The sequence below is a fragment of the Lucilia sericata genome, unplaced genomic scaffold (genome assembly GCF_015586225.1).
Source record: "Lucilia sericata isolate MDLA Ls3-8-SP2 unplaced genomic scaffold, ASM1558622v1 Contig003053F_arrow, whole genome shotgun sequence".
Taxonomy (NCBI): Eukaryota; Metazoa; Arthropoda; class Insecta; order Diptera; family Calliphoridae; genus Lucilia; species Lucilia sericata.
Genome location: NW_023996667.1, coordinates 1 through 10,794, shown reverse-complemented (window position 1 = coordinate 10,794; position 10,794 = coordinate 1). Strand labels below are relative to the sequence as shown.

The 10,794-nt window shown below is 33.4% G+C and overlaps 1 protein-coding gene and 2 pseudogenes across 1 annotated transcript; all 3 read left to right on the top strand.

The window, feature by feature from the left end:
• The first annotated feature begins 1,989 nt into the window (after positions 1 to 1,989).
• On the top strand, positions 1,990 to 3,230 carry LOC119614558 (annotated as a pseudogene).
• Positions 3,231 to 3,694: 464 nt separating this feature from the next.
• Positions 3,695 to 5,086, top strand: LOC119614556 (annotated as a pseudogene).
• A 331-nt stretch (positions 5,087 to 5,417) lies between these two features.
• LOC119614557 (zinc finger protein 420-like) lies at positions 5,418 to 10,783 on the top strand. The gene is given in 17 exon segments (XM_037970675.1): positions 5,418 to 6,061; positions 6,063 to 6,843; positions 6,907 to 7,016; positions 7,084 to 7,112; positions 7,114 to 7,257; positions 7,318 to 7,470; positions 7,535 to 7,678; positions 7,743 to 7,875; positions 7,943 to 7,994; positions 7,997 to 8,043; positions 8,046 to 8,117; positions 8,173 to 8,278; positions 8,281 to 8,462; positions 8,521 to 8,695; positions 9,904 to 10,136; positions 10,198 to 10,382; positions 10,442 to 10,783. Coding segments are annotated over 17 exon segments (3,366 nt in total). The 5' UTR covers positions 5,418 to 5,575; the 3' UTR covers positions 10,776 to 10,783.
• The last annotated feature ends 11 nt before the right edge of the window (positions 10,784 to 10,794 follow it).

The following is a 10,794-nucleotide window of genomic DNA, read 5'->3' as shown; positions in this document are numbered from 1 at the left end:
TCATTTCTTATTTTTTATAGATAATGAGGTATGTAAGTACGTAATTTCACATAATTAATTGAGAAAGCAAAATATTTTCGCATTATGTAAATTTTTAATGAAATCTGAGTTGTTGGATTGAAAATGTTTGTGTATTTATTATGTTTGTAATTGTAATTAGTTCTATACACTGTAACCACGACGAATTGAAAAGGACCCTAATAGATAGGTAGATATATAGATAGATAGATAGATATATAGATAGATAGATAGATAGATAGATAGATAGATATATAGATAGATAGATAGATAGATAGATACGATATATATATATATCTATATATATATATCTATATATATATTATATATAATATATATATCTATATATATTCTATATATATATATCTATATATATATATCTATATCTAGATAGATGGTAGATAGATAGATAGATAGATAGATTGATTGATAGATATAGATGATCGTAGATAGATCGCTCTCGCTCGCTCGCTCTCTCTCTCTTATCTCTCTCTCCTCCTCTCTCCTCCTCTCTTCTCTCTCTCTCTCTCTCTCTCTCTCTCTCTCTCTCTCTCTCTCTCTTCGCTCGCTCGGTCGCTCGCTCGCTCGCTCGCTTGCTGCTCGCTCGCTCGCTCGCTCGCTCGCTCTCTCGCTCGCTCGCTCGCTCGCTCGCTCGCTCGCTCTCGCTCGCTCCTGCTCTCTCGCTCGCTCGCTCGCTCGCTCGCTCGCTCGCTGGCTCGCTCGCTCGCTCGCTCGCTCGCTCGCTCGCTCGCTCGCTCGCTCGCTCGCTCGCTCGCTCGCTCGCTCGCTCGCTCGCTCGCTCGCTCGCTCGCTCGCTCGCTCGCTCGCTCGCTCGCTCGCTCGCTCGCTCGCTCGCTCGCTCGCTCGCTCGCTCGCTCGCTCGCTCGCTCGCTCGCTCGCTCGCTCTCTCGCTCGCTCGCTCGCTCGCTCGCTCGCTCGCTCGCTCGCTCGCTCGCTCGCTCGCTCGCTCGCTCGCTCGCTCGCTCGCTCGCTCGCTCGCTCCTCGCTCGCTCGCTCGCTCGCTCGCTCGCTCGCTCGCTCGCTCGCTCCTCGCTCGCTCGCTCGCTCGCTCGCTCGCTCGCTCGCTCGCTCGCTCGCTCGCTCGCTCGCTCGCTCGCTCGCTCGCTCGCTCGCTCGCTCGCTCGCTCGCTCGCTCGCTCGCTCGCTCGCTCGCTCGCTCGCTCCTCGCTCGCTCGCTCGCTCGCTCGCTCGCTCGCTCGCTCGCTCGCTCGCTCGCTCGCTCGCTCGCTCGCTCGCTCGCTCGCTCGCTCGCTCGCTCGCTCGCTCGCTCGCTCGCTCGCTCGCTCGCTCGCTCGCTCGCTCGCTCGCTCGCTCGCTCGCTCGCTCGCTCGCTCGCTCGTCCTCGCTCGCTCTCCTCCTCGCTCGCTCGCTCGCTCGCTCGCTCGATCGCTCGCTCGCTCCTCGCTCGCTCGCTCGCTCGCTCGCTCGCTCGCTCCTCGCTCGCTCGCTCTCTCGCTTCGCTCGCTCGCTCGCTCGCTCTCTCGCTCGCTCGCTCGCTCGCTCCTCGCTCGCTCGCTCGCTCGCTCGCCTCGCTCGCTCGCTCGCTCGCTCGCTCGCTCGCTCGCTCGCTCGCTCGCTCGCTCGTCGCTCGCTCGCTCGCTCGCTCGCTTTCTTTCTCCCCTCTTTGCCCGTTCTCCCCGCTCCTGCTCCCTCTCCTTTCCTTCCGTGGGCAGTATAGAATAATAGTAAAATTAATACTATAGGGTAAATGCATTAGAACATGACATTATACAGTTAATTATAATTTAATTAAAAGGTAATCTAATTATTTTCTAATTAAGATAAAATTCATTGATTTGCCATTACAATAACAAAACAAAAGTATATAAATAAGTAACTGAACAAAAAAATTATATTTACAGATTGTCAAACCTCTAAATCACTTAAAACTATGAACGAATATCGGGATATAGTCGAGAATATTTACAACAAACAGCGCTCACTACTGAAATGTTTGGACTCTGGGATCTAACGCCAAACACTTTAAAAAGTTTGAAAACGATTTATAAAATATATTGGTATGTCTTAACATTTGGTATGTTACTATTCGATTGGGCCATGTTTATGCAAGTTGTTACCAACTTGGACAATATAGATGAAGCTATTATGGTATTTTTTGTATTCGGCACAGCAATTGCTGTATATGGCAAATACGATAAGATCAAAACCAAGAATCAATTATTCGAACAACTTTTTCAACTAATGATCGATATACATTTTCAAACCGGCCAATAATTATGAGAAAAAAATAGTACTTAAATCTATAGAGCTGAGTACAAAAGTACGCAAATTTTATACATGTCTTTCAGTTTCAGCTTTAAGTGGCCTACTTATGACACAATTTTTAAGTGCTACCAAAGAATTACCGGTTCATATTTACATTCCCTTTGAATTGGATACGAATTGGAAATATAATTCATTGTATGTCTTTGAATGTATATTTCTGAGCGTATTGTGTCTGGTTAATGTGGCTTTTGACTCGTTGTCGACTTCGCTCTTTATACACATTAAATGTCAATTAGATATGTTGGGTCATCGTTTGGAGAATATTGGTCATAATTCCAAATTTTCACAGCAATTTATAATGCAGCAATTAAAAGATTGTGCTCGTTATTATAATCGTATAATAATGTTAATGAATGATATTGAAGATTTGGTCAGTATAACCGATTTCTTTACAAATTGGTTGTTCTGTATTTGTTTTGATTGCAAATTTTTATGCTATGTCGTTGGTAAGTGAAATAAACTAGAAATGAACTAGAACGGAATTCAGATAAAAAAGTAGCTTTTTTCCGATTTCAGCTTTCAGATCCCGAAGAACTACCAATTTTTATAAAAATCGCTCTCTATCAGTGTTGCATGCTGACACAAATCTTTATGATGTGCTATTTTTCTAATGAGGTTTCTCTAAAAAGTTCTGAATTATCTTTCAATCTCTACATGTCAGATTGGTATAATTGGAATAAGATAAATCGTAAAATGGTCTTACTTCTAATGATACGTTTTGAGGAGCCAATACGTATTAAAAGTATTAATCGTTCTTATTCATTCAATTTGGCGGCATTTACTTCGGTGAGTTTTTTTCATATTTGATCTTATAGAAATGAAAGTTTTCGATATTTATCTTACTTTTTCAGATAGTTAATTCGTCTTATAGCTATTTTGCTTTACTAAAGCGTGTTAATGGTTAAAAGATTTGATGTTTGGAAAATACTTTATGTAATTTGTAGTAGAATACTTTAATAATGATAATATTATGAAATTTTGCTGAAATAGAAAGTTATTAACCAATAAAATAGTTTTCAAACATTTTCATAATTTAATAACTTATTTGGTAATTGGGCAATTAAGTTTAATTTGAATGTTAAGTTAATTTAAAATCAGGTGACCATGACAAGAAAAAAATGTAATTGTTCCTTCGGATCTAAAATAATATAGTAATGTATAATAATATATAACATTACTAAACCCTGGCAGTGTGTTTAGGATACAAAATGTGGCATGCGATATAGATTGGAATCTCGATAGTATTGTAAAGATTTCGTTCATCATCAAATCTCTGGTCTTCCCAAAAATATCCTACACTTTTCTTATAAAAGGCGCAAACATTTAAATTTTCTTTTAAAAGTATTTTAAATTAAAAACTCTCTTCAACATGAATACTCGTGATCATCATAAAGCGTTGGAAACTTTTACAAATATCAATCATGGATATTTCGTCTACTGGCACTTTGGAAATTACCCGATACCGTGACACCACGATTTCGATTACTGCATAACATTTATTTCTATTATATACTATTTTTCTGGGTACTCTCCTTCGATGCCAGTTGTTTTATACAATTTATAACGAATATAACCGATTTGAATGAAGTTATTAAAGTATTTTTCATATTTGCCACCTCTTTGGCAGTGCTGTCGAAATTTTCGACTATTAAATGGAAAAATCATCTATACTACGAACTAGTGGAAACAATACATAGACCTATGTTTCGTCCCCTAAATAAACGGGAAGTTAAAATGTTTAAAGAATCACAGCAACTAAGTCGTGCTGTAAGGAATAGTTACTGCAGTATTTCATTGTGTGCCCTACAGGTGGTGCTGGTAACGCAATATTTTGTGGATAATACCGAACTTCCTTTGTCGCTATACAATCCCATAAATGTAGATACAAAGTTCCGATATCTAATGATGTATTTATATCAATATATAGCCGTTTCTATATGCTGTTATATGAATATCGCTTTTGATTCGATATCGGCTTCATTTCTTATACACATCAAGGGGCAATTGGATATTTTATGTGATCGTTTGGAGAATTTGGGCTCAGAGGATGATAACAAAATAGTAGATAATAATAAAATTACTATGAAATTGAAAGATTGCATTAAGTATTATGAAGAAATTGTAAGAATCACGGGTGTTGTGGAAAATCTGGTCAGTTTACCAATTTCCATACAAATAGCTTGTTCGGTTTTAGTATTGGTGGCTAATTTTTATGCTATGTCTTTTGTAAGTTGAATAAATATAGTTTTATTTATATATAAATATAAATATGTACTTCTAGCTATCCGATCCCGGTGATTATGCCAATTTCATCAAGTTTTTAATTTATCAATTGTGCATGTTATCACAAATCTATATACTTTGCTATTTTTCCAGTGAGGTTACCTTTAAAAGTCAAGAGATTTCTTATTTTTTATATTGTTCAAAATGGGTGGAATGGAATAAACTTAATCGCAAGTTGACTTTACTAATGATGACGCGATTTGATTTACCCATAGTTATTAGATCGGTAAATCCCACGTACACTTTTAATTTGGCAGCTTTTACTTCGGTAAGTATTGTGTTCCTTCTTTTCAAATATACAGAAAGTTATTAAATTTAAAAACTAATCGTTCATTTAATCGATTCCATACGTGTTTCAGGAATACCCTTACCCAATATATTTTATACAAAAATTAAACAATCCCATTTTTTTTTTTAATTTCAGATTGTAAATTCTTCATATAGCTACTTTGCTTTGTTAAAACGCATAAATAGTTAAGTTAAAAATTAAATTTTATTTAAAATTTATCACAAAATTATTCGCAAAATGATGTTTATATAGATTTGCAGTTATTAAAGTTTAAATGCCACACATTAGACTTTTTCTTTTAATTTACACTAAAATAATAATTAATATTTATAATTTTTACTTTTTAAATAAATATACTTTGTAAATTATTAACAATTCATTAATTTAAATTTTAATTGAACGTGAGTTTTCAATATAAACATAAATTTAATGTGGCAGCATTATTTCCTCTACCAACTAAAAGTGCTGCCATATTGCTTAATGACAACAAAAACATTTCACAGCACTCAGTTGACACATGGCTTGTTGACAAGCAAACAAAATTTGTTTGTTTTATTGTGAAAAAATAAAAAAATTGATGGAAAAATATCAAATATTGTTTTATTTTAACAAAATTAATTATAAATCAATTAACTAAACTATAAATTCTTCAACTTAAATAAAAGAACAGTTCTTAGAATGGCGGTTAATGTTTCCACAACCATCAGTGTCTGTTTATATTGTAAAACAACATCCGAGAGAGATGCTGCAAAGGAATTTCATGAGATCTTTGATGAAGTGGGAGTTGAATTGCAATTGCCCACTTTAGTGGAAAAGTTTTTTCATATTAAGGTTGAAAATGAAGATAAACAATGTTTGTGTGACGATTGTGTTAATAATTTAATCGAATTATATGACTTGGAAGAACACACCAAACAAGAACAGAGCAAGGAGGAAGAATCTCTTGGGGTAAATATTCAGCCGGAAGCTGAAGAGAAGGAAAATAGTAAAGTAGCTTCAGCGGATGAATTTGAGAAATTGAATCCAGAATATCTGAAATGTACTAACGATCTTGTACAACAAGATGTTGAACAGCAAGTCATTTTGCCCGAGAGTTTAAGCAGCGAGTATAGAAATATAAAAATTATTGAACAGGAGGATAAAGACAGGGCAAGTGTGCAAGAAAAATGTGACAGAAGAGAAAGATAACAACGAAGAACTCTTTAAAGAAGATAAAACTGCTTACTATGCTGAAGAAGCTGTTAATAGTACTGAAAATTTAATAAATAATTTGGAAATTGAGAATGATGAACAATCCTTTAATAACATAATAGCTAGTACTACAGTAGATGTGCCAAATGCAGGTGAAGAAGAATGTTCTGAAGATATTGTGTTTGTGGAAGATGAAGAGGAACATCAAAATAATTCTAACATTCTAATTGGTACTCACATATCTTCCGAAGAATTTGAGCTAACGGGTGAGCATGAAAATGATGAGGAAATTGAGGAAGATGAACAAAATTCAGAGAATCATTTCACATATGATGATGAAAATGAGTTTATAGAAGAACCTCAACAGGAAGATAATGAAGTTAATAAATCTATATTGGAATTTAGTACAACAAATACAGCTACGGACGAAAATGAAACATCAACTAAGGATGCTGTAGACGACGAAGAACTTGAACTTGTTTACTATGAAGAAGATGTACCAAGTGATAATGAAAAAGAAGGTGAAAGTAATGAAACGGTATTGGAAGATTTGGAAATTATTAATAAGGAATTAAAGTCTTTGCAAACAGAAAATGAAAGTACTGTGGATTTAGATACTGAATCATTAAATTCAAATATTTCTGACAGAGTTAACATTAATAAAGATACCATTGATGCGGAAAAAGCTATAGAAAATGATGAGGATGATCCTCAGGAGGATACCTATTCCTTGGAAGAGGAGTATTTAGTTGAAGGTAAAATAAAAGTCATTGGTAAGGTCATATCATATCGTTTAAAATTTATAAATTTGTCTTCAGATATTTTTTGTTCTCAAGAGTACGATACTGTTGATCTAAACGATTATTTGGATAAAGTGTTAGTAACAAAATTTCAAGATTTACAATTGGATTGGGATGTGGAATGTGAAGTAAGTAAAACATTATTATTATACAACACATATGGAACTGAATCAATATATTTCCTTATAACAACAGTTGTGCCATGACAAATACATAACTTACCAGAATTATTAAACACAACTGCGTAACAGATTTCGAGGAAGAACAACAGTATCGTTGTGTTTTTAAGGATTGTGGAGAAGATATAAATAATTTGCAGACCTTAGCCAGGCATTTGGTTTTACATCACTATGACAATTGGAAAGGTAGGTGGTATTAAGTTATATATTAAGTTATATTTGTTTTATAAAGTTTTTTCTTTATTTGTAGCACCATTATATATAGCAAATGTCCAGATTGTCAGAAAACATTTTCGAACTTTATTGAATTGAATAAACACTCCTGTTGCCGTAATATCAAGAAAAAAACTGGAGCTCCCAATCATTGTCAATCATGTAATTTGGATTTTCAGTCCTTGAAAAGGTAAGGACATACTTTAAGTCATAAGAAAATATATATCGTTATTACTAATAAATCGAATTTATAGATTTGTTTTTCATATGCAATTCCATTTGACGAATCATCGACCAAAGGTTTGCCTAATGTGTGGTGCTTTATTTAATAACTCCAATGATTTCTTTGAACATACTCAATATAAACATAATCCAGCGACGGCTATGGCTTGTATAGAGTAGGTTTTTTTAATTATTCTATATAATATTTTATAATTATATTTAATTTTTTGCTGTTAACAGATGTGATAGATTCTTTAAAGAAAAAGAGGTCTTTGACAGCCATATGGAATTGCATGAGGAATCTAAATATCAATATGCCTGCAGCTATTGTCCAAAAAAGTATACCAATAAAGCGGGTTTAAATCAGCATGTAGTAAGTTATCTCCACTTTTTTTAGTTGAAAACTAAAAACTAATAATTTATTCAATTTTTTTTTGTAGGATATTTATCACAATAACAAATCCTCTGCTATACAGTGTGATTTTTGTGAAAAAGAGTTGTTAATCAGGCCTCGTATCGTAATCATGTTAAGAGTCACATGCTGCTGATGTACAAATAGAAACTTATATCTGTTCAACGTGTGGTTTTATAACCAATGATTGTGATTTAATTAAGGTAATTAATATTACTATAATAAGCTCAATTATTACTAAACGTTTTATTATATAAGGAACACATTGAAGCAGATGCCGAATCCCCTTGTTATTCTTCGCCACTGGAAGAAAAACTATTGGCTTTGGGTTATACTTGTGAGAATTGTTCCATTGATTTCATACCATTAAACAGCTGAAGGAACATCGTTTGAGTAAAAACCATAGAGATACTTTGTATTATTGTGGCATTTGTCGTCGAGCTTTTAACTCACTACGTCATATGCGTAATCATGCTATTAATCATAAAGATTTTGAAAAATGGCAGGAAGCTTTTCCTATAACGCGTTATTTTGTATGCAATATAGGTGTAAGTAAAAATTTTAGATTTTGTAGCATATATAATGTTACTAATGTTATTGTTATAGGATTGCCAAGAATTTTATCCCATTTGGACTTCCCTGTATTATCACAAAAAACGTCCGCATAAAAGTAAGGAAGCTAAAGACGATAAACCTGCGGAGTTTAAGTGTCAATTCTGTCAACAATTGTGTACTTCGAAAATGTCTTTGGCTGTTCATGTAGCTAGAAGTCATAATAATTGTAAGTTTTTTTTAATTTGAAACCCATAAGATCTAGCTATCTATCCATCTATCTATCTATCTATCTATCTATCTATCTATCTATCTATCTATCTATCTATCTATCTATCTATCTATCTATATATCTATATATCTATATATCTATATATCTATCTATCTATCTATCTATCTATCTATCTATCTATCTATCTATCTATCTATCTATCTATCTATCTATCTATCTATCTATCTATCTATCAATCTATCAATCTATCAATCTATTTATCTATCTATCTTTCTATCTATCTATCTATCTATCTATCTATCTATCTATCTATCTATCTATCTATCTATCTATCTATCTATCTATCTATCTATCTACCTATCTATCTATCTATCTATCTATCTATCTATCTATCTATCTATCTATCTATCTATCTATCTATCTATCTATCTTATCTATCTATCTATTCTATCTATCTATATTTCTATCTATCTATATGTTCTATCTATCTATCTATCTATCTATCTATCTATCTATCTATCTATCTATCTATCTATCTATCTATCTATCTATCTATCTATCTATCTATCTATCTATCTATCTATCTATCTATCTATCTATCTATCTATCTATCTATCTATCTATCTATCTATCTATCTATCTATCTATCTACTATCTATCTATCTATCTATTTATCTATCCATCTATCTATCTATCTATCGATCTATCTATCTATCTATCTATCTATCTATCTATCTATTTATCTATCTATCTATCTATCTATCTATCTATCTATCTATCTATCTATCTATCTATCTATCTATCTATCTATCTATCTATCTACCTATCTATCTATCTATCTATCTATCTATCTATCTATCTATCTATCTATCTATCTATCTATCTATCTATCTATCTATCTATCTATCTATCTATCTATCTATCTATCTATCTATCTATCTATCTATCTATCTATCTATCTGTCCATCTATCTATCTATCTTCTATCTATCTATCTATCTATCTATCTATCTATCTATCTATCTATCTATCTATCTCTATCTATCTATCTATCTATCTATCTATCTATCTATCTATCTATCTATCTATCTATCTATCTATCTATCTATCTATCTATCTATCTATCTATTTATCTATACTTCCATCGTTTGAGTGAGTTCGATTTCATAAAAAACTTATTCAATTGTTTTTCCTAATTACAGCAAGATATATCTTGTTCTCACTGCAAACGTACCTATAAGACTCAAAAACTGCTGCAAGAACATATAGATAAATTCCATACAGCCATAAAATGTGAAGTTTGTTTTAAAAATTTCAAAAATCGACGAAATTTGGAATCACATCGTAATTTGGTGCATCTTAATATGAAACGTTATTTCTGTCAATATTGTGAAAAGGGCTATTTTCATAAAAGTGAAAAAGAAGCGCATGAAAAGAAAGTAAGTTTGATAAAAAAAATTGATAAAAAGTAAAGAAATTTTAACTTACCTTTTTACACAGGTGCATTCCGAATTTCCCTATAAATGTGAAATTTGTGATTTCATGACGAACTATGAAAAATCTTTGGAAGTTCATATGGATAAACATAATAATCAACAAAAATTTAAATGTACAATTTGTAGTAAAACATTTGGCAGAAAACAACTCTTAACCATACATACGAAAAGGCATCAAAATAAGAAAGAGTAAGTTTAAAAACAAATTAATATTAGTTACATGATTCTTTATTTCTTTCTTTATTTAGATACATATGTTCCAATTACTTAAATGAAGATGGCTGTAGTGCAGCATTCTATACCTATAATCTTTTAAAGACACATATTCAAACTAAACATCAAAATGATAACAAACGTAAAAGATCACACAAAAAATATATTGTACAAGTTGATGATAAATCATATGAAATATTTAATGTTGATGAAGAGAGTACACAACAAGTTAAACGTTCGAAAACTGTAGCTTCGGAAGATAATAGTGAAAAATTTGAACAGGATGCTATTGAGTTGGTATTGGAAGAAGATGACATAGAATCATCACATGAGCAGACATCTGATGAATTCGAAACAATATGTAGTTAAAGTAATCTAGAGTCTGTTA